The sequence below is a fragment of the Onychomys torridus genome, chromosome 8 (genome assembly GCF_903995425.1).
Source record: "Onychomys torridus chromosome 8, mOncTor1.1, whole genome shotgun sequence".
In the NCBI taxonomy this organism is placed as follows: domain Eukaryota; kingdom Metazoa; phylum Chordata; class Mammalia; order Rodentia; family Cricetidae; genus Onychomys; species Onychomys torridus.
In genome coordinates, this window is record NC_050450.1 from 18131638 (window position 1) to 18156840 (window position 25203).

At 41.0% G+C, this 25203-nt stretch overlaps 1 protein-coding gene across 1 annotated transcript in view; it reads left to right on the forward strand.

Moving 5' to 3' along the window:
* Meiob (meiosis specific with OB-fold) overlaps nt 1-23941 on the forward strand; it is an 82665-nt gene extending 58724 nt beyond the window's left edge. The window contains exons 13-14 of the mRNA XM_036197966.1: nt 20260-20346; nt 23596-23941. Of these exons, the coding sequence (XP_036053859.1) occupies nt 20260-20346; nt 23596-23706 (198 nt within the window). The 3' untranslated portion in view covers nt 23707-23941. The remainder of the gene's footprint in view (nt 1-20259; nt 20347-23595) is intronic.
* Nucleotides 23942-25203: the final 1262 nt, after the last annotated feature.

Consider the following 25203-nt stretch of genomic DNA (forward strand, 5'->3'; position numbering starts at 1 on the left):
CTTGCAGAGGATGCATTCACATTAGGCAGTTCACAACAGCCTGTACTTCTACCTCTGGGGAAGCTGATGCCTGATTCTGGCCTCTGTGGACACTACAAACACATAAATATACTCCCACAGGCAAAAGCACATACATACAAATAAAGATAAATCTTTTAAAAAATCACTAAACAGGAGATGATAAATGCTGGAATATATATAATATCATATCAGGCTCTCATTCTACTCACACGCTCTCCTTTATCTTAGGCCAGGTTTCCTGGAAGGAGAACTTGAGAGGAAGATTCTTTACAAGTGGCCTATTGAGGGAGGGCTCTCAGGAGAACCCTGCAAGAATGGGGTTGGGTGGGGAGCTGCAGCTGGAACTCAGGAGAAAGCTCAGGAGTGTGCCTGTCCCCTCGGAGCAGGACCCTGTGGGGAGGGTCAGAGGTTTTGAACCCTGAATTATCCACTACCTACAGTCCATCCCTCATCAGCCCTTCCAAATAATGCTGGGGTAGGGAGTCAGGAGGAAGCCTCACTCCAAGGTGATCCTGTGCCAGCTAACTCCACGCTGCTCCATAAATGGCTCCGGCTGAGTATGGCGGGCTATGGCACGGACACCTGCTCTTCTGACCTCCACTCATGCTTGTCTCTCTGCAGACACTGAGGATTCTCCTTTCCATGAACACCTGGACTCACTGCACTAAGATCCGTCCAGCTTTCTTTTCCCTCTGTGGAGAACATTCTCCTATCGACTTGAATATTTGCTTCTTTGGGTTATCAGTGTCTCAGCTGGAATGTTGCCTCATTTGACCTGCTCATGCATAGAAGCCCTTTCAGTAACTCACCAAGACTTCCCTCCCCACTCTTAGCATTGTAATCCAGATCTCATTCTGAGATGGTTTGATTTATTGTTCTTATGATCCCTGCTCACATATATGAGCTTCATGAGATTAAGTGTATCTTGTATACTGTTCTCCCCATTCCTAGATTAGAGAAGGGCACATAATCGATTCTTAGTAAATATGTATGGAAGGGACACATTTGGCAGACCCAACAAATGTGAAACCTCCTGGCATTTTCCAGAATATCCAGAATAATTAACTTTGAGGTTGGGCAATAGGAAACTGCTGACATTCAGCACATTTTCACCTAAAATAGACGTTTCATAGCTAATAATCTGGCATAGGTGGTGTACAGAGTGAGTGAGTAAAGGGAGAAGCAGAGATACTTCTCAGATGAAATCCACTTCTTAGGGATGAGTAGGAACAGAGAGTCTTTTATCTGGGAAATAATGTCCTATTCTGCAGTTTGGGAAGATCAGTTTGACGGTAGTGTGGAGGGTGACTCAGAGGAGATGAGTCAGGAGACAAGGGCAATGATTTGGAGAAGAGGTGACAGTGTGAATGAGTCAGGCAAAGCAGGAAGGAGGGACTGGACCAGAGCTCTGTGGAGGAGGGTTTGTCAAAACTGGCGAAAGGAGCCTGGCCCAGGGGAGTGGGAACCCCAGGCCCAGTGCACTGTGGGAGTTCTAAGTCTCCTTCACAGGTGGCACTAGAGAAGTAAGCCAACGGAACTCCTGACCCCGGTACTTAGGTAAAGCAATCGGAGTCATAAAAGCAATAATGATGGCTGGCCAGTTAGCTCAGTTTGTTAGAGCGTGGTGTTAATTATGCCCAGGTCCAGGGCTTGATATGGGGCTAGAGAGATGGCTCAGTGGTTAAGAGCACTGGCTGCTCTTTCAGAGGACCTGAGTTCAATTCCTAGAACCCACACTGGGGCTCACAGCCATATAACTCCACTTCCAGAGGATCTGATATCCTCTTTTGAAGTCTACTGGTACAAGGCACACATGTGATACACAGACACACATGCAGAGGGAAAAATGCACACGGAAAATAAATGAATCTTTAAAAAGACGAGACCTCAGGCTTTTATAGTCTTAAGCTTTAGAGTAGTTTTATCCTGTTTAACAGAAAAGGAATCTGCAGTTTCAAGTCTTAGGCAAGGTCCTACAACTAGTATGATTAGAACTCACAGAAGAAAATAATTCTCAATATATGTTCTTAATTAAAAGAACATTATTTCACTGAAGAAATATTTAAAGACTGATATAAAAATGCATTATATAGAAAAGTATTTTATAGTATTATTTGATGATTTTAGGAGTAAAAATATAGGGGCTGGAGAGATGGCTCAGCTCTTCCTGAGGCTTTGAGTTCAATTCCCAGCACCCACATGGTGACGAATACCATCTGTGACTCCAGTCCCAAGGGATCTGACACTCTCTTCTGGACTCTGCAGGCACTGCAAGCACATAGTTCACAGACACAGATTTAGGGAAAACATTCTTACACATAAAATAAAGATCTCACAAAATTTAATAGTAAAAACAACTTTCTTAGTGCACTCTAAATTCTAACAAAAGTAACTGAATGTAATTTTGTTTTGTTTTTTAAAACAGGGTCTGCTTTTATAACTCAGGCTGGCCTGGAATTCCCTACCTATACCATGGTGGCCTTGAACATGTGTTAGTCCTTCTGTAAATTAGACCTGCATCCCAAATGCTGGGACTACAAATGTGGGCTACCACACCTAGCTATATAATTTAATGTGAACCAAAGTATTGTTTTAATTAACAATAATGTGCTGGCTTTTGTGTTTTCCTTGTTTAGTAACTGGAAACTATTGCTCAGTGAGAATCACTCAATGGTAAAAGTTTGTTCCCCTTATGAAGTGGATACCAAGTTACTTTCTCTGATACACTTGCCTGTTGAAGAATCTCGGGATTATTACTCATTGGCTGACATTGTTGCAAATGGACACCGTCTTGATGGGAGGATTATTAATATTCTTGCGGCTGTGAGATCGGTAAGTCAGAAAACCAGTAAGTTAAAACCTTAGCAAAGCTCCCTGCATTTTGGCAGGGCACTCTGTCACTTGATTTATGTTTAGAATGTGGTAAGCACCAGATGGGAAAATTTTTTCTCTTTACTTTGGTAGTAAGTTGAATTAAGAAAATAACATTTCTCATGATAAAGAAATTAGCATTTTATCTATGAATCACTAACAAAATAAAATCATACTTGATTGCTAATTGCAGCATGCACTATTATAAGTGATCCATTAGGTCTATGAAAGTTTTGTATACTGGGTTAAACAAAGGCATAAATGAAAAGGATAAACTTATTGACATGAACAGCCATAGGTTCTTCAAACAAGTCAAGGAATCACCTGTGCACGTGTGTTCTCAGAGTGACTCAGAGGGAGGAGGGTGGGAGAAGACCTAGTAGACGGCAGTGGGAGCTGCTGTGGTAAGGAGCTGGTGAGAAGCAGGGCACAGTGCCCACACCAGCAGGAGTCACCACAACTTCTGTCCATCAGCGTCTGGCTCAGCAGCTGTGACAAGCTCTGAACCGTTGAACAGACAAAGGCACTACAGAAAATTTAAAGGTGGGCCTCAAAAGTATACTTTGAAGGGCTGGGAGTGTGGCTCCATGTACACCCAATCCCCACCCCCAAAAAGTAAGCCTTCACCAAAATATAGCACATGCAGAAAATGGTTGTTTAGGATAGAGAATCTGATACTCTATATGACAGTCTTGAAATTTAGGCAAAATCACCCTCTGGGCCATTTCAGACAACCATTAGTTGTTTCCTTGAAGCCCTTTAATAATGTTATCATTTCATGTAAAACCTCGAAAACAGCCCCCCACTCCATGAGCATGGCACCCTCTTGTACGTCATATCACTCCTTGTATGCCTTTCAGCTCCCCATTTGACTTGTCGACCCCAACGTCAGTATTTTACTTACTCCCTTGTTATGGCTGACCTCTCCTACCCTCTGACTTTTTGTTTCTTCTGACCTTCTTCTGAAGATCCTGTTTGATGGAGCCTTTGCATTTTTCTTCAGATGTTTCCCGCAGTGCTCAGTCTAGCCCATAAGTGCAGTGGTGATAGTAGCTTAGAAGTGGGTCAAAGAACTATTTTTTGGGCCTTCCCATGAGGTCACCAGAGATACCTTCTCTCTATCTCTCTTATTTATTCATTTATTTAGTTAGCTAGTTAGTTATGGTTTTTGTTTGTTTCTTTGTTTTTGGGTGGTTTTGTTTTGTTTTGTATTGAGACATTCTCTCTGTGTAGCCCTGGCTGTCCTGGAACTTGCCCTGTAGATCAGCTGTTTCTGATCTCCACCTTTTTCTGTCTCTCAAGTGCTGGGAGTAAAGGTTTGCACCACTACACCCGGCTTTATGTATTAGAATCAATACCTTGCTATGTAGCTCAGGCTGGCCTTGAACTGAATGACAATCCTGCCTCTTCCAAGTCTTCCAAGTGCTGGAATGATGTTAGTTGTCAAGATAGATACCTGGCTGTCCTGGTATCTTGACAAATGAATTTTATTCATCTACCTTTGAGCACAGACCTCTGTATTCTCTCTTCAAAGTGTCCAAATTTACAAGGCTAGCTAAGTACACCTAGTTTAGGCAGAAAGTACATTCAGATAATCAGATATTTATTAATGATTCTTTCCTTGTTAATATTTAGAATTTCATGGTCAAAGGGAAACTATTTGATTATATTTAAGTACCTCCATATCTGTAGGAGAGGAACAATAATTTCCTTCAATTTCTAAGGTTGGAGAGCCAAAATACTTTACAACTTCAGACCGAAGAAAAGGCCAGAGGTGTGAAATTAAACTCTTCGATGAAACAGAGCCTTCTTTCACAATGACATGGTATTCTCCCACATCTGTCACTAACTGCAAGATCCTGTTCTTATCACTGAGACAGAAAACTTTCATTTTATAAAAAAAAAAAAACATAGTTGTATCAAGAGGTATAATAATAAGAGATGAGCAACACTTAAAAAAGCAAACTTCTCTCTTGAAGGCTGAGATTTTTCTGTATGCAACCTTAGATGGCATAGATTCACTTAGAGGTAGTCCACTGTGACAAGTTCTATTATTCTGCTTCATAACAAATAGTGTTGTTTTATTGGGGTCTACTGATGAGGAGCAAGTAAAACTTTTTGAGATTCACTGGTACCCTGGAGATAGGCTACACTCTAAAGTCTTGAAGATTATTACTCCTGATGCCTCTGCCTGCAAGTGCCATTACCTATCAAGTCCTCTGAGCTATGTATCCATTTGGGAGACACAACTGTAGTGGTTAGAAAACTTGACTTTGAAGATTTTAGGCCTTGAATCATTCAGTTCTAAGTAACCAAGTGCTGGGCAAATAAAGGACTTGTGGAGTAGATGTTAGAGCTTAGTACATGCTGAAAACCAACTTCTTGCATAGGTGTTAAGTATGATGTCTTGGGCCTCGGGGATGACTTGGCCAGTAAAGACACTTTCCAAGCAAACCTGGCAACCCAAGTTTGATCCCCAGAATCCACCTAAAGGTAGAAGGAGAAAACTGACTCCATGAAGCTGTCCTCTGACCTCCATGAATATGTTGTGGCTTGAGTGCACATATGTGAGCACGTGTGTGCACACATATCCACATGGCAATAATAAATTAGAAAATTTAAAGTATCAAGTCTTAACCTTTTTGCTTACCTGGAAATCGTTAACCCCAGTCACTAAGGCAGGTTTTTTTGTTTTTTTTTTTTCTGTTTTGGGGGTTCTTTTGAGGGGAGGTGTAAATATGTCACAGCCAGATTTTTCTAATGTATTCACTTTGTTTCACTTCTTTTTAAACAAATACAGTTGGGATAATGAATCCATTCTACTTGCACAGAGCTGGATGCCAAGAGAAACAGGTCTTGTAATTTTAAGAGTATGTTGAAAATATTTATGATTTTCATCCCTCATATATTAACTTTAAAAATTTATGGTTTCTTCCCCAAACAGTAGTATTTGCCTCAGATGTAAGAATAAATTTTAACAAATTTCAGAACTGCATGGCAGCGACAGTAATCTCAAAAACCATTATCACAACTAATCCAGGTAAAACGCTGTCTGTTTTTCATTCTTTTGGAAGTAGTCATGAACATATGACAATATTTGTACAATGTATTTAAGAACCAAACTGCAGGTTACATTTTAAAAAGCTTTTCATGCTGTGGATATCGCTCTATGTAAATAAAGTTCTGATTGGCCAGTGGCCAGGCAGGAAGTATAGGCGGGACAAGGAAGAGGAGAAGGCAGGGAACAGGAAGGCTGGGAGAGACACCGCCAGCCGCTGCCATGAGAAGCAACATGTAAAGACACTGGTAAGCCACAGCCATGTGGCAAAGTATAAACTAACAGAAATGGGTTAATTTAAGATAGAAGAAGTAGATAACAAGAAGCCTGCCACGGCCATACAGTTTCTAAACAATGTAAGTTTCTGTGTGCTTTCTTGGTTGGGTCTGAGCGACTGTGGGACTGGCGGGTAAGAGAGATTTGTCCTGACTGGGCCAGGCAGGAAAACTCTAACTACATTTTCACTTAATGGTAGCTGAGGAATGTTGAGGTAAGTGGGAAACTCATCCCTAATGATTTCTTCTAGCCAGGCCCCGCCTCCTGATAGCCATTTAGCTGTGAGTTCATCAATAGATGAATGCATTGATGAGGTCAGGGCTCTTATGAACTAATCACCTCTCAATAATGTCTCCAGCCTGGGACTAATCCTACAACAACAGGCTTAGAGGACATTTTATATCCAAACCATGACACAATATTCACCTTTTTGTGGTGAAACACAAAATACATTCTTAGTGCTCTTTAGGAATGCAGCCTGAGGCTCAGCAGTGAAGAGAATATGTGATGAGTTGAGTTCCCAGCACCCACATCAGGCAGTTCACAACCACCTGCAACTTCCAGGGGATGTGATACCCTTTTCTGACCTCTGTGGGCACCTACACACGTATGCTATACCCTGCACAGACACATATATGTGCATATAATTAAAAATCTTATTTTTTTGAGACAAGGTTTTACTGTGTAGCACTCAATGGCCTGGAAATCACAAAGGTCTGCTGCCTCTGCCTCACAAGTGCTGGTATTGAAGGTGTGCAAAAAGAAACCTTTCTTAAGAATTGAATGTAGCATACTATCCTATTATGTGGTATTATTAGCTATAGACACTATATTTGTACAACACAGTTCTTGAATTTACATTGTCAAGGATGTAAATTTAGCAGACTATAAAGGTGTTTAAACTTGGCTGGTTGTTTTAAATCAGACATATTTTAATTTCCTGAGCCACACCTACCTACCTTGTAGAAATGGCTTAGATATTTATCACAGATAACATGTTACCTTTTTCCTTGTGGTTTTCCTGCCTTGAGAGTATTCATTAGAGCAGGAGGGAATTCTGTCTTTCCTGTGGACAGTCTGAGCCATGCTCTTTTAGGTGTCCATTGATTTGACTGCTGCAGCCCTCTTAGCATTGCTCCCCTCAGTGTCTAGCAGTTCTAGTGGGACTTTGAAACATTCATTCATTCACCCATTAATTCACAAATGCTCATAGAATGCTTTTTGTGCACCAACTCTGTATATAACCTCAGTGTTTCTAGAACAGGACAGGGGACAGTGGAAGGTCAGGTGGGTGTAAGGATAGTCATGGCGTTGGACATTGGTAGACATGATGAAAAAGCACAACCCGTGTTCATGGGACATATGCCCTCGATCTGAGAGAGAACAGGATAGGACATACGTAATGGGAGCGGAGGGAAACTCCTACATCTGCCCAAGGGAGTTAGAGGAGTCTAGGCACTATCAGCACCAAAGTGGCATGTTCAAGTGGGACTCTGCAACTAGAGAGTTGTGTTGGAGGCTGGGGTCTTGGGACTGATGGGCATTAGAATCCTGTGAAGACCCTTTCAAAGGGATTTTCTTGCCGTATGGCAGGCCACATCGTTACTCCTGAGAAAATTCATATTCTAATTTGAGGAACAAAGCTTTAAAATGACATTAAAGACATTTTCAAAGCTAGCCATGGAGCCAGGCCTGATGCTTCACACCTTTGATTCCAGCACTTGAGAGGCAGAGGCAGGCAGCTGTCTGAATTTGAAGCCACAAGTGAGACCCTGTCTTGAAAACACAAACACAAACACAAACAAAAACAAAACACAAAACCACCAACAACAACAACAAAAATAAGCTAGCCATTATCATGTGTGTCTATAATCCCAACACTTGAAGATTCTGAGTTTGGATCAGCCTGAGCTACCCATATCTTTCCTCAACACAAACAAACAAATACATTTGTGGGTGGTTAAAACAGGGTTTCTTTGTACAACCTTGACTGTCCTGGAACTTACTCTGTAGATTAGGCTGGCCTCAGACTCAAAGAGCTCCACCTGCCTCTGCCTTCTGAGCACTGGGGTTAAAGATGTGCATACCCACTGTCTGTAACAAATACAACTTTTTTCTCTTCTTTTCTTTTCAGAGCTGAGGACTGAACCCAGGGCCTTGTGCTTGCTAGGCAGGTGCTCTACCACTGAGCTAAATCCCCAACCCCACAACTTCTAAAAGTAAATAAAAAAGAGAAAAGAAAAGAATATAATATTCAGAAAATCTTGTTGGTCATGTCTGGTAGCCTGAGTTCATTCTTTGGAACCTGTGTATAAGTAGGAGAGGGTCGACTCAGGAAAATTGTCCTCTAACTTCTACATGAACATAGTGGCATGTGTGTCCCCCATCATGTCACACACACACACACACACACACACACACACACACACACACACAAATGATAGCAACAAATTAATAAAATTATTTTTTAGATTTGTTATTTTATATGTGAGTGCTTTGCTTGCGTGTATGTATGTGTACCACATGTGCGTGTGTTGCCCTCAGATGCCAGATGATGGCATTGGATCTCCTGGGACTGGAGTTACAGCTGGGGTGAGCCACCACATGGGTTCCAGGAACCAAACCTGGGTCTCTGCAAGAGTAGTAAGTGCTCTTAACCACTGAGCCATCTGTTGGGACCTTATAATTATTTTTTTTAATCAGGAAATGAATAAAATAATGAAAATGAAAAAGGAACACACAAATGACCTATAATTGTATCACCTAGAAATAATTTTGCATGTCTATTTCTCCAGATACTTTTATATATTCACATTTTTCAGTTTAAAAGAGTCTGGATGGTGGTGGCACACATCTTTAATCCCAGCACTCGGGACGCAGAAGCAGGCAGATCTCTGTGAATTCAAAGCAGCCTGGTCTTCAGAGTGAGTGCTAGGACATCCAGGGCTACACAGAGAAACCCTGTCTCAAAAAACCAAACAAAACAGAAAAGAGTCTTGTAACACATTTTCACTAGCAACAGCTGCAACATCTTTCCATATTGATTCACTTTGCCTCACAGTGTTAATGGCTTAACAATAAGTCTGTTGGATTATGATCTTATGTGGTATCGTGTTTTACACTGAAGATAATTTTAGATGCTAAATTTAAATTTGTAGTAATTTAAAAGATAATTATTTGGCTTTTTCCTTATTGTGCATTTTCAATTTAAGATACACCAGAAGCCAATATCCTGTTGAGTTTATAAGATAAAATAAAGAAACAGATGTGGCTGATGAAACTGACAGTTACTTGAGAGAATCCATAAACTGTAAGTGACCTTCTAGATGAGAAAGAGAGATTGAGAGAGAGATTAGTGTTCATTGTTGGGGGTCAAACCAGGACCTCATGCATTCTAAGCAAATGTTGTTTCATTGAGTTGTATTCCTAGCTCCTCTTTTGATTTCTTTTGTTTTAATTTTTTTCTGAGACAGGGTCTCTCTATGTAACCTTGGCTGGCCTGTAACTTACTGTGTATACCAGGCTGAGATCTGTCTGCCTCTGCCTCCCTAGTGCTGGGATGAAAAGTGTGAGCCACCACACCTGGCTTTAAATTTTCTATTTATTTTATATGCATAGGAATTTTATCTGCATGTATGTCTGTGTACCATGTATGGCCTTAGAAGCCACAAGAGGCTGTTGAATCCCCTAGAACTGGAGTTACAGATGGTTGTGAGCAACCGTGTAGATACTGAGAATTGAACCTAGGTCTTCTATAAAAGCAGGTAATACTCTTAACCACTGAATCATCTCTCTAGCCCTTAATTTTTTTTAATGGAGGAGCTTATATTAATACTAGCCAATCTTGGAGCTGAAAAGATGGTTCAGTGGTTGAGAGCACTGATTGCTCTTCCAGAGGACCGGGGTTCAGTTCCCAGTACTCACCTGGCAGCTAACAACTGTCTTTAACTCAAAGATCTGACCCCGCATACAGGCATACATGCAGGCAGAACACCAATGCAAATAAAATTTTAAAAATTAGCCAGTCTAAGAGACCTAATGATTCTTTCCTCAGGCAAGTACAATGCTCACAGAGTTGGGTAGAAAGTATTGTATTCATGAGACCCTGAGTTCAACGCATATGTGTATGTGTGTGTGTGTGTGTGTGTGTGTAATCCAGATGTTCTGGATGAGTCTCCATGCCCTACTCTTCTTAGCTTTTTTTTTTTTTTTTTGAGACAGGATTTCTCTGTGTAACAGCCCTGACTGTCCTGGAACTCACTTTGTAGACCAGGCTGGCCTCGAACTCACAGAGATCTGCCTGCCTCTGCCTCCCGAGTGCTGGGATTAAAGGCGTGCGCCACCACCGCCTGGCTTAGCTTTTTAAATTTTTTTCTGTCCTCCCACCTTTCCTTCCTCCCAGATCGACTGCTCCTATGTTTTCCGAAAAGAGCAGGCTTCCCAGTGATATCAACTGAAAATGGCTTAACATGATGCAATAAGGCTAGGCACAAACCCTCATGTCATATTAGGGCTGGATGAGGCAATCCAGTAGGAGAAAAAGGGTCCCAAGAGAAGGCAAAAAAGTCAGACACCCCCACTCTCAGACTTAGGACTCACACAAACAACCCAAGCAAAACAACCACAGCATGTATGCAAAGGACCTAGTACAGACCCATGCAGGCTTCAGTCTCTGTGAGCTCCTATGAGCCCTGCTTAGTTTATTCTGTGGGCCATGTTCTCCTGGTCTCCTCAACCCCTCTGGCTCCTACAGTCCTTGTTTCCTCTTCTGCAGGGCTCCCAGAGCTCTGCCTATAGTTTGGGTGGGGTTCCTGCATCTGCTTCCATCAGCTGCTGGAAGAAGTCTCTCTGATGATGATTGGGTGAGACCACTGATCTAGAAGTCTAGGCTTCTCTCTTCTGACCTTTTTAATGCTATCACTTGATAATTAGAAATTCTTCATTCAATGAAGCCTTAATTTCTCATTCTTTTTCTTATTTTGTGATGTTCATATCCACTATTTAATCACATTTAAATAGCTAATAGAGTGTCATTCTGTTGTCTTAGCTACTTAAATGTCTTCCATGTATTCGTTGTTTTCCTATTGGGACATAAGCCTTTGCCCTATCTGAGAACATATATAGAATTGTAATACTTGTTTTTATTTTCAGTAAACTCAGTCATTGATGTCTATACAGTGGAACAGTTGAAAGTAAAAGCTCTGAGAAATGAAGGAGAAGCTGATCCTTTCTATGGCATCCTCTATGCTTACATTTCTACACTGAACATTGATGATGAAACTACCAAAGTAGTTAGAAATAGAAGGTAAGTAGACATTATTTTTGTAATTATTTTTGCAATTTTGTAAAAAATAACTATCGTTAACCAAGTTAAACTCTATAGTAGTTAAAGCTATTCTTTGCCTTAACAGTGGTTTGTGAAAGAAGTTTTATATAAATAAAACATAATTAAAAGTTTCCATGACAAAATATATTCTGTGTTGGATAATTTTATGTCAGCTTGACACAACTAGAGTTATCTGAAAGGAGAGAGCCTCAGTTGAGAAAATGTCTCCATAAGACCAGGCTCACTTGTTTCTCTCTCTCTCTCTCTCTCTCTCTCTCTCTCTCTCTCTCTCTCTCTTTGGAGACAGGGTCTCTAGCTGTCCTGGAAAACTCACTCTGTAGACCAAGCTGGCCTCAAACTCACAGAAATCCACCTCAGGCATTTTCTTAATTAGTGATTAATGGGGCAGCGGGGGAGCAGCCAATTGTGGATGGTACCATCCCTGGGCTGGTGGTCCTGGGTTCTATAAGAAAGCACGATGAGCAAGGAGCAAGTCATGGGGAGCAAGCCAGTAAGCAGCATTCCTTCATGGCTTCTATATCAGTTCCTGCCTCCAGGTTCCTGCACTGTCTGAGTTCTTGTTCTGGGTTCCTTCAGTGAGGGACTACTGTAGTCAGACATTTCTCTGTCCTGACTTCCTGCTCCCTGTCAATAGCTTCCTCCAAATTACAACACAGAGACTTAGTATTATTTATAAATGCTCGGCGAATAGCTCAGGCTTGGTACTAGCTAACTCTTACATTTAAATTAACCCATATTTCTAGTTATGCTTTGCCACATGGCTTATGGCTTGTTACCTCATTTTCTACATGTCCTGTTTGTATGGTGGATGGCTGGTGTCTCTCCTGACTCTGCCCTTCCTCCTCCCAGAATCCTCTGGGTCTGGCTGTCCAGCCTATATTTCCTTCCAGCTACAGCCTATCAGCTTTTTAATTAACCAATGAGAGCAATACACATTCACAGTGTACAGAAGGATTATTCCACAGCATTTCCCGCCTTTTGTCTAATTAAAAAGGTACATTTTTAACATAGTAAAACTACATATAACAGAAAATTATTAAGTAAGAATTACAGGTAAAATGTCCAGTTGTTTGTATTTGAGACAATATTATCTATCTTATCTTTGTGAGTCCAAAGTTTTGTACCTAATTAACCTTTTATCATAACTAAGGAAAACTATCACTATCTTGTCTTCAACTCCATCAAAGACCCCAGAAGAGTGAAATGTTACCTAACAACAGGGATATCTCGTTGCCTGGAGAGTCACCCAAAGTTCCTCTGTGATGTTGGGGAATCCAACTCTGGCCTACAGACCTAGAATTTCTAACAGACTTTCTTGTGAAGCAGGGAATCTGAAGGACTGTCTTACCTAGTCTTGGCAAAGTTTGGCATTCACTTTTCTTGCATCCTGATGGTTCAAATTGGACAGTCTATTGTCAACAATTAAGGCAAGGGCAGTTTCTCGCTCTAACGACTAGCTTATTCCATAAGGAAAGTAAGCTCCATATGGAGTTTCTTCAATGCCCATCATCTTCTCTGAAGTAGAAGTCTCACTGTCATGAAAAGCCTTAGGTTATTAAACATATTAAATGCCATATTCTGTGGGTCTTTGAAGTGTTTGAAGACCATCTATCTAAATATATCTGTGTATGACCTTGAACACATACCTAACATGACTATTAGTTTGGCTATTTGACTATTAATCTGTATTTCTTAATTATACATTACATTTTTAAATGAGATTCATAAACACAATACCCCAAACAAAAGTAGAAATATACATATTGTATAACAAAATTAACTTTGAATTTGTATCAATAAACTAAAATACAAAATCCATACCAATGTAAAATATTTAAGATTAATAATTAAGTTGTTTTTGGATTAAAGTAGATTCAATAATCTACCTTATTATCCTATCATTCCTATGTCCTATCTTCCTTTTTTCTTTTAGAAAGAGATCTTTGAATCTAACTCCTTTGGTTAGGTTTTTTTTTTTTTTTTTACTATTACCAATAATAATTTGCAACCAACCCTCCTAAACAAAGACAAACATCTATAATCCATTTTATGGGAATGTGGGCATAGTTTTCTAGACTACTTCCTGTTGGTTGGGGGTGCTGGTAATCTTTGGGGGACCCTGAGAAAATTCAGGATTATGGTCAAGTCCTGACTGTAGTATTTTGTGAGGCTGGATCATCTCAGGCAGCAGCCTTGAAGATGTTCTGGATGCTGGATCATCTGGGCATCCAGTTTTTATTAGTGTCTGGTTTCCTTGCTCTGAAACTACACAGACTTTTTAAAGGTAACATACATATCTGTATTAATACAAGTATAGATTGTGCATTGTACACAAGTCAGCCAACGATTATTTTTTGTTATGTGTTTGAACAGGTAAAATATACATTATGTGTTTTGTGGGGTTTTTTTGTAGGTTTATTTTTTTATGTCTGTAGCCAGGATTTCAGGGGGTCCTCCTGGATCAAGCCTGATTTTCCTTAACCTGGAATGAATCCATAGCCTCTTATTTCCTGTGGAAACAAAAGCATAATCTCTCTCCTAAAGCAACATATATTTTGACCTAAATTTTGAAATCAAGATAATTATAAAAAATATAGCTTGGTTTAATCTAGCAGTTTCCATAATCCAGGGTCTCTTAGCAGCCAAAAAAAAAATTTTTTTTAGTTAAAACTATTCATTTATTTCTTTCACCAGAAAAGAACAGTAAGGATTTAAACTTAAGCATCAGCAAAGAAAGAGAAAAAGTAGACACATACCCTTAATAAAGGAAAAATCTCATTTTGGAGAACAAACCCCAAAGATAAGGAAACATAGTTCCCTTTTCAAAAATGCTTTCAAGGTTGCAGAAGAAATAGGAGAATAAGAACAATGTAGAAACAGGAATAACCAAATGACCAGAAGTTACAATTTATACCATAGTTACAATTTTGAAAATATACAGTATGTCTACTAATAATGAAAAGAAAAATATCCTTTTCATGAACATTTATTTTAGCTTCTTATTTATTAGACTTGTGTAGTAGTTGACCCTGAAAAGACACTTAGGGATATTTCTGGAAAGAAATATCCACCTCCATACAAATGACCCCTGGAACATGTATGGAATAGCCTTTATGCTTTTTCCCCCCTCCTCCCTCTTCCTGCCCCCCAGTCTTCCTCCCACAACTCCCCCCATTCCCACCTCCTCCGAGTCAAGGTCTCCCATGGGGAGTCAGCAGAGCCTGGTACATTCAGTTGAGGCAGGTCCAAGCCCCTATTCTTTGCACCAAAGCAGCCAAAAATTTTAAAGACAATACAATAATATGCACAATCCAGACTCTCTGTGTATTTTCCATCTTTATGTGGCTTATTTCCTTTATATTACTTTACTCCCCTTTTTAAGGACTTTATGTTATTATGTTCAATCTATATTTTAATCTAAGACTATATATACTCTTTCTCTTCTCTCTCCCATATACTCTTTCTCTTCTCTCTCCCAAGCCTTTTTTTTTTTTTAAACACACTGTAACCTGTTTAGGTTTTTTCTATCTGAATCTGCCCTTACTATATAGCTGTAAACTTTTCTGTCTACATGAGCAAGAAAAGAAAGAAAGAAAGAAAGAAAGAAAGAAAGAAAGAAAGAAAGAAAGAAAGAAAGAAAGAAGGAAGGAAGGAAGGAAGGAAAGAAGGAAGGAAAGAAAGAAAGAAAGAAAGAAAGAAAGAAAGAAAGAAAGAAAGAAAGAAAGAAAGAAAGAGAAGCTGCTGTGTAACTTAGATCATGGTGTTCAGGTGCGAGCTTCTCCCCCTTGGTTCCCTGAGAGTCTAGTCTCATGATGGAGGTATGTTCACTGCCAGCTCTGGGAGCCATGTTTACTGTCCCAACTCTGAGAAGTTTCTGAGTCCACACTGCTACCACATAGCGTGCAGCCCACTGCTCACAAACACCATTTAAGTGTTTGGCAGCAGGGCCTCTCAAAAGAGCTGCCTGTTTTTGCCCTGGTACCAAGCTAGGAAGCCCTCTCTTAAAGGAGCTGTACCTCTCTCTGCTCACCACCAGCAAACAGAGCCCACCCGAGTAAAAGCAGCTACCAAGAAGCTGTGCTTGATTTTGTTTTTGTGTGTCTATAATCCCTTTCTTAAGCTTTGTCAGGTTTTATGTTGAAATTTTGGTTCCACGTTGGGCACCATATGTAGTTGGACATTTCTTTCCCACCTACTACTTCCCAAATAACCAACTCAGAGGCTGAATATTAATAAATGCTCAGAAGATAGCTCAGACTTGTTACTAGATAACTCTTATCCTTAAATTAACCAATAATTCTTATTTATGCTTAATCACCTGGCTTGGTACCTTTTCTCAGTACAGTATTCTCATCTTGCTTCTCTGCATTTGCCGGCAGCTCTCTGACTCTGCCCTTCCTCTTCCCAGAATTCTCCTAGTCTGATTCTTTCACTCAATCTCTTCCTGCCCAGCTATTGGCCAATCGACTTTTTATTAGCCAATGAAAGTAATACATATTCACAGGGTACAAAAAAGATTGTTCCACAGCAGACTACAACGTAGACGTGTAAGCCAAATAAAATCCTTTCCTTCCCGACTTGTTCTTTGGTCATGGTGTTTTGTCACAGTATTAGAAACTCTAACAGATTCAATGATAACTGACTTTTAGGCCTACAGTAGAGCTGTTTGCATTAGTGCTTGCCTAGCGCAAGCAAGGCCTTGAGTTCAACTTCCAGTGCCACTAAAAAGAAAGAAAAAAAAACACCCTGGTTTTTAAAGTAAAATAGATCATATTTTGGCATCATAAAAAATAATATTGTTTGAAACATTTTTTCCAGACAGGGTTTCTCTGTGTAGACCTGGCTATCCTGGAACTTCCTCTGTAGACCAGGCTGGCCTTGAACTCACAGAGATCCACCTGCCTCTGCCTCCTAGCACTGGGATTAAAGGCGTGAGCCACCACTGCCTGGCAGTTTGAAACTTTTTGTTTGTTTGTTTTTTTGGGGGGGGGGTTGTTCTGTTTTTTGTTTTGTTTTGTTTTTCAAGACAGGGTTTCTCTGTTTAGTTCTTGCTGTCCTGGAACTCACTTTGTAGATCAGGCTGGCCTCGAACTCAGAGATCCTCTTGCTTCTGCCTCCCAAGTACTGGGATTAAAGGCATGCACCACCATCACTGGCTCAGTTTGAAACTTTTAATTGGGATGACTAAACTTGTTTTATAATTTGGCAGAAACAGTTTTGCTTGTCAAATTTATAGCAATATGGAGATAGCATTTAATTTTTTTTAATGCATGACATATCTGACCTCCATCCTCAGTCATTTCCTTGCATAAAAAGTAAGGCCCAAGACATTTACTAATTTTAGTTAAACAGTGGTTGGCAAGAAATATCTAAAATGTTATCGTGAAAGTCTCTTTACAGATTTTTATGATTGATTTTTTTATTGAGATTAACTTGAGAGCATGGCTGATGTGTAAAATTAAAACACATAATAATAATAATAATAATAATAATAACACAAAGTTAAAAATATAGAGATACTCCTTCTTCTATTCTGATGTTTGGTCTTTTCATAGTGTCCCAGATTTACTGGATGTTTTGTGTTAGGAATTTTTTAGACTTAACGTTTTCTCTGACTGATGAATCTGTTTCCTCTAGTTCCTGTTTGCTTACCCAGGTTTTCCATTCCCAGGATTCCTTTGGTTTGTGTTTTCTTTATTGCTTCTATTTCCATTTTCATATCTTGAACAGTTTCCTCCATCTGTTTGTTTGTTTTCTTGGCTTTCTTCTAAGGATTTATTAATTTCTTCCAACTTTTTTGTTTGTGTTTTCTTCAATTTCTTTCAGGGATTTTTTTCATATCCTATTTAAGGACCTCTATATCTTCATAAAGTCATTTTAAGGTCATTTTCTTGTGCTTCAGCTGTGTTTGGATTGTTAAGATCTTGCTGTTATAGGGGCTGTCCTGGGTACTCTGCATATATATATTCTTTTTTTTTTTTTTTTTTTTTGAGCTGAGCATCGAACCCAGGGCCTTGCACTTGCTAGGCAAGCACTCTACCACTGAGCTAAATCCCCAACCCCTCTGCATATATATATATATTACAGTTGTGTAGCTTGGGCCCCTTGCGGGACTCCAAACGGTGGGAACAATGGCTGTCTCAGACTTTTTGTTGTTGATCTGTTTTGTTTTTCAAGACAGGGTTTCTCTGTGTAGCTTTGGAGCCTTTCCTGGAACTTGTTCTGTAGACCAGGCTGGCCTCAAACTCACAGAGATCTATCTGCCTGCCTCTGCCTCTGCCTCTTGAGTGCTGGGATGAAAGGCATGTGCCAGCACCACCCAGCTTGTCTCCAACTCCTTTACTGGCTTTTGGGACCCTACCCCTCATACTGGGTGGCACTACCCAGCCTTAATACACATGGAAGTACTTAGTCTTTACTGCAGCTTGATATGCCATGTTTTGTTAATGCTCATTGGAGACCTGCCCTTTCCTGAACAGAAACAGATTGGGAGTGAATTGGGGGGTGGGAACAGAGGAGGGGAAGTGGGGGAGGGACTGAGAGGCGAGGAGGGAGGGGAAACTATGGCTGGGATGTAAAATAAATAGGAAAATAAATTTATTTTAAAATATAGAGATAGAGCCTAGTGTAATGGTACCCTTCTGTAATCCTAGCAGTTGGGAAGTGGAGGCAGGAAGACCACAAATTTAAAGCCGGCTTGTGCTACATGAGACCGTCTTCAAAACAGAAAACTCTCAATCGATACAAACAAAAGAACAGAGGGGTCTTTCTTACCCTTTGTCCAATGCACTCTAAAGTTACATTTTGCAAGGTGTAATGCCTTTCTTCTATCAGGACAGTGAATTCATCACTATGACCATCTCATCCAAGTCCCCAGATCTACATGTTGTCATTGTTGTTCTTCATGTATGTTCTATGTAGTTTTGGCACAGGATGGATTTGTGTGTCTAGTTTCATAGTAAAGATACTAACCTCTGGGATTTTAGAACATTTTTAATGTTATTAGACTAAGACAGATATAATGCTGCTAGAGATCAAATTTGACACTGAGGACCATTATCTTTTGAATAACTTTTGTTTCTTCTCAGTTCCAGCTGTGGCTACATTGTAAATGAAGCCTCCAACACTTGTACAATTAGCAACAAGGATTCCTCCAGACTTAAGTTGTCTTTCTCGGTTTTGATGTGCTGGTTGATCTACTGACCACACTGGGACCCTCCATTCCTGCAGTCTCACAGGAAGTATCGCGGAGGGAACTTTGAGCTGCATGGTAAAGAGCAGAAAGGAAGAAGTATACACAGATATTTCTAATATTCTTGAATATTCTTCCTTGAAACTATAGATTATTTTGTTGAACATTTGATAGAAACTAATTAATAGAAATCTTGGTTTAAAAATACATTATTTTTATTTATTTATTTATTTATTTTTTGGAGCTGAGGATCGAACCCAGGGGCTTGTGCTTGCTAGGCAAGCGCTCTACCATTGAGCTAAATCCCCAACCCCTAAACATACATATTTTTAAATTTGTCTTTTTAAATGTTGTATTTTATGTGTATTGGGTTTTGCCTGCATGTATATTTGTGTATCACATGCCTGCCTGGTGCCAATAGAGGCCAGAAGAAGACATCTGACCTTCTGGAATTGGAATTAAAGATGGTTGTAAGCTGCCATATGGGTGTTGGGAACTGATCCTGGGGTCCTCTGCAAGAGCAGCAAGTGCTTTTAATCAATGACTCATCTCTCCAGCCCTAAACATAATGTAATTTTAATGAATATATGATCTATTAACTAATTTTGACTATTATGAATAATGGCAGGCCTTCAGAAAAACAGAGAACTAAATATGACATTTTAGGACAGTGTCCTGCTATGTAGCCCAGGCTGGTTATTGTTTTTAATGATTTTTCAAGACAGTTTCTCTGTGTTGCCCAGGCTGTCCTGGAACTCATTCTGTAGACCTGGCTGTCCTCAAACACAAAGATTTATCTGCCTGCCTCTGCCACTACCACCCAGCTTAAATATGACATTTTATATAGTCGATTATAATGGGTAAAACATATTGGAGTTATTGATCAGGCATGCATTGGCTGTTCTGGGAATCTGTATTGGCCATCTCTCTCCTCTCCAGCTGAATAGCCAGTTGACATTTTGCCCCAGTCCTGCAGCTGTGCTACAGAACAGCAGCAGATATGTGGAGACTGGCACACATTTGTTAAAACCAGGTCACAGCTGAGCATAGTGGCACATATCTGTAATCCTAGCACTTGTGAGGTAGAGGCAAGGGGATCATGAATTCAAGGCCATCCTTAGGTACACAGTGAGTCTCTAGGATAGACTGGGCTATATGAAATCCTATCCCAAAAAAACAAAACAAAACAATAATAATAATAATAATAATAATAATAATAGTAATAATAATAATAGAAGACAGATCATAAAACTAACCATTAAATTTTGAGCCAGAATTCAATTTATTGGGAGGAATTTTCCCTGCTGAACTCATGACTCGCTTCAGTGATTCTGGTGATAGTTTCCCACGCTTTATCTTCCCTGTCAAAGGAACTGAGCTGTGCTGCTGTGAGTAAAATTCCATTTCTAGTGAGCAAGTGAGCTCCACAGTGTTGTCAAGTGAACTATCTCTGTCTACTTCAGAAACACTTATTTGATCTTTCTTTTTCACCAGATAAATGAGTTTCTTGCAATGACAAGTGAACAGAAAACGAAACTGAAGTGGCAGTTTCTTTTGGAAAGAAGCAAAATTTATGTAAAAGTGAGTGTATTTTAAAGTAGTGTTATTTTATAAATTCAAGCAGTAAATCTTCATGGGAGATTTTTCTTCATGAAGATTTTTTCAGAGCTGAGGATAAAACCAAAGGCCTTTCATATGCTAAGCAAGTGCTCCTCCACCAAGTAGCACCCTGGCTCAGGAGTGTGTTGCCATTGACAGTTCCCCCAGCTCAGGAGTGTGTTGCCATTGACAGTTCCCCCAGCTCAGGAGTGTGTTGACTTTAACAGTTCCCCCAGCTCAGGAGTGTGTTGCCATTGACAGTTCCCCCAGCTCAGGAGTGTGTTGCCATTGACAGTTCCCCCAGCTCAGGAGTGTGTTGCCATTGACAGTTCCCCCAGCTCAGGAGTGTGTTGCCATTGACAGTTCCCCCAGCTCAGGAGTGTGTTGCCATTGACAGTTCCCCCAGCTCAGGAGTGTGTTGACTTTAACAGTTCCCCCAGCTCAGGAGTGTATTGACTTTAACAGTTCCCCCAGCTCAGGAGTGTGTTGCCATTGACAGTTCCCCCAGCTCAGGAGTGTGTTGACTTTAACAGTTCCCCCAGCTCAGGAGTGTGTTGCCATTGACAGTTCCCCCAGCTCAGGAGTGTGTTGCCATTGACAGATCCCCCAGCTCTGGAGTGTGTTGCCATTGACAGTTCCCCCAGCTCTGGAGTGTGTTGCCATTGACAGTTCCCCCAGCTCAGGAGTGTGTTGCCATTGACAGGTCCCCCAGCTCAGGAGTGTGCTGCCATTGACAGTTCCCCCAACTCAGGAGTGTGTTGCCATTGACAGTTCCCACAGCTCTGGAGTGTGTTGCCATTGACAGTTCCCCCAGCTCAGGAGTGTGTTGCCATTGACAGATCCCCCAGCTCAGGAGTGTGTTGCCATTGACAGGTCCCCCAGCTCAGGAGTGTGTTGCCATTGACAGGTCCCCCAGCTCAGGAGTGTGCTGCCATTGGCAGTTCTCAATTCTAGATGTTCAGAGGCTTTGGCTGTCATGGAACCGATGGAAATAGTCATAGACTAAAGGGAGTTACCAATAACACTAAATAGGTCAGCGGAGAAATGCCCTTTAATGATACTGTCAAGACAAGGCGACAGACACCACAGCACCTGCCTGTGTGGCGCTGCCCTTTGATGAGAGAGGGTTGTAGAACAGCAGTTCAGCATCCTGCATCTGGGCTGACATAGACGTGCTGTGAACTCCAGGGTCGCCTCACTTCCCTCAGCCCGTGCAATCCCTGGATGTGATCCTACAACTGGGAAAGGGCCAGCACTGACTCCTGACACTCACTCGTGAGAGAACAATGGCCAGTGTTCCTTCCTCCCTGCTTTGTCTTAGTGTTCCTCTGGTGACCCTAAGTTACTGAGCTCCAGTCTGTGTTTGCTCATATCTATTCTGTCAGAATTTCGTATTGAGGAAATGGACAAACATGCTCATGAGTACACATGCCCTTAGTGGTCAGAGCAATGATGTCCTCTCATACTGTACACCTCTGCAAATGGCAGAGGACGGGATAGAAATGTCAGCACTTTGATGTAACTCTGATGCCCCTTCTGTAGTCCTTGTGAATGCTGTTTCTCCTCCACCACAGCCTCAAAGGGGGCTGTTCTATTTCCAGATAGTCTCTTTCTAGTAGCCTCAAGCTTAATCTGAATAGATTGCAGACATGGAGTCAGCAATGGCCTCACCAATATTTCTAGAACCTGGGTTCCAGGTTGTAGTAACCATGGGTCCCAGGCCCAGGAGAGAAGTTAGTCATATGCTGCATCTCCCCACATTCATATGAACCCACAAAATGTTCTGTTCTATCATCATAAGAACAGACATGACCTTGTTAATGACTTTGATCACTTTAAACCATTTGTTTATATTTATTTTATGTGTATGGGTGTTCTGCATACATGCCTATCTATGTAGCATATGTGTACAGCACTTGTGGAGACCAGAAAAAGGCATCTGACCCCATGGACCTAGAATTAAAAATGGTTGTTAGCTCCCATATGGGTGCTGGCTAGTGAACCAGGGTCTTCTGCAAGAACATCAAGAGCTTTTAACCACTGAGCCATCCTTCTAGCCCTATTTGATCACTTTAAATTAATGGAAACATATATAAAGTTTTCCAGACTTGATTCATGTACAACAAGTTTTCCTCAAATAAAAGGATATTGGGTCTTTCTAAAACATATGTTTAAAAGATTTTATTTGGAGCTGGGCAGTGGTGACACCCAGCACCCACATGGGGCTCACAACAGTCTTTAACTCCAGTTAAAGGGGATCCAGTATCCTCTTCTGGCCTCTAACAGAAGACAGAGAGCACTGGACATGCAAGTGATGTGCAGACATGTATGCAGTACATGTAAAAATGTATTTTTTGTTTTGTTTCTTTTGAGATAGGGTTTCCCCCTAAGCTTGAACATCACTATTGACTGGTTTCAAATTCAAGGCTATTCTCCTGCCTCAGTCTTCCAAGTACTGGGATTACAGACATGAACTTTTGTGTGTGTATGAACCAGTGGTGGAACCCCATAGTCAAGACTCTACCAGCAAGCCATATACCTAGACCCTAGAAGACTTTTAAGTTAGACTCATGGAAGATCTTGGGCAGATATAATTATAGTACACAAAAATATACAATAGAGACCAGAACCTGTGAGCCAGGTGCAATGGCTTAAGGCTGTATCTACTTCAGAAGGTAAGGTAGGAAAATTGTTTGAGGCCAGGAGTTAGAGGCCAGCACTCTATAATAGCAAATCACAAAACCCTTTCTTAAACATGCAAAACTATAAATCTAAGAATTATTATTTGACAAATTTGATCAAGTATGCCAGCTAGGTAATCTGAGTATGTGGGTGGTTGAGTCAGAAATACCAGAAGTTCCAGTTCATTCTCATCTGTATAGGGAATTTGATGTCATCCTGGGCTACATGAAACTCTGTCTTAAATCCAAAATAAAACTCTGCCTATAAAGATGAAGTATTTTCTATGATTCTCATATTCCAATTAAAAATTGTTGTCACTTAAAGTGATTCCAAGCTGGGGCTGGCAGTATACATTTGTAATTCCAGCAATCATGACATCAAAGTAGGAAGATCATGAGTTTGAAGCCAGCCAGAGCTACACAGCAAAACCCTGCTTCAGAAAAGCACAAAACAACAACAACACTTGGAGTTCTTCCTTTGTGGTGTGGTTTTCAACTTTGTGTACAAGGTAGTGTTTAAATCTAACCCTCTGTCTCTTTTCCTCCTCAGCTGATTTTGTCACACAGGGCAAGGGGTGGATTGAAAGTTAGCATACTCTCCTGTAAGCTTGCAGATCCCACCGAAGCAAGCAGGAACCTGCCTGGACAAGGACACACTTAAAACCATGTTTTGTTCCAAAATCTGGAAAAGTATAGGAATTTAACTCTTTAAAATGGCATGTTTGAGAATTATGTGTAAAATTACATTTGCCTAAATGTAGTAAAACTATTTCCTAGGTTGTCACTGTTTCCTTCTGGAGTTGGCTCAGCTACTTGGAAGACCAATAGCTTTGCCCTGTCTTCTCTCACACTGGAAAGTATTTGCTTATGTACAGTAATAAACATGCTTGATCTTCCTCACGGGTGTGAATGGTTTCTTTGTCTTCCCTGTGATGTGGTGGCACACTTGACAGGACACAGTGAAAGGCTCTGATGGTGGAGAGAAGGGATGACCGTGCAGGAGCTGGCCCTGGCTTTGGTGATGACACTCTGGAGCTACCTGGTGCACGCAAAGGCTTGCTGATGCAAGCTTGGCACTCATGAGTCACTGGGGAGGAGACCAGCTTCAAGAGCTACAGGAGTGATGTCTGAACTAGGAACTTTGAAGAGGGAAGTTTCTCAAGACATAAGGGTAGCAGCTGCTTTTCATCCTACTCTTCTCTGAAGCAGCACAGGGCACAGGGTAGAGCCCCACATGATTGGAGCTACTTGTTTCAGGAACTGGCCCTCTGTAAGACCCACCCTAACTTGGCACCGACTGCAAACTTAAGATCTGACCCAGTGTCCTGCACACAGATAGAAAAGTGAGTACATGAACTCTCTTATAAGCCGGTAATCTAATGTTGTCTATGGTTTTTACTCCATGCAGTCATGTGGAGGGTTGCCAGATGTCCTAATAAATGAGGCAGTTAAGGACTTGATGGACACAGGCAAGATGGAACTGATCAAGTGCCTTCTCCCATTCTCTTTGAGGAGGGAGATGTGGATTGAGTAAGCTAGGGGAGTCATCAGGGTGACGAGGAGGAAGGAGGAAGAGTTGGAGCAGTCTGGCCGGGAGGAGAGAATTGAGGGTGCCCTAGCAGGATTCACATCTGCTATTGCTGCCAGTGGGTATGGGCTTGCTAGTCAGCTTCTGTTGCTGTAATAAAATTCCAAAAAATACACTTACAAGAGGAGAGATTCACTTTGGTTTATAAATCAGACATTAGCCCTTCACCCATTGCTTTTGTTTAAGGCTGAATATTATGATTGGTGGCATGTGGCAGAGCAAAGCTGCTCTCCTTATAGAGACTGGGAAACAGAGAGAGGATAAGGGTCCTAAGAACATGCCCCAAGGATCCCTTCCTTCTGCTGAGTCCTAACTCCTAGTTCCTCTCTCTCTCTCTCTCTGTATTCTTTTTTCTTTTTTCTTTTTTTGTTTTTGTTTTTGTTTTTCGAGACAGGGTTTCTCTGTAGCTTTGGAGGCTGTCCTGGACTAGCTCTGTAGACCAGGCTGGCCTCGAACTCACAGAGATCCACCTGCCTCTGTCTCCCGAGTGCTGGGATTACAGGTGTGCGCCACCACTGCCCAGCTTCTCTGTATTCTTCAACAGGGTTTTCCTATGTGGCAGGCTGGCCT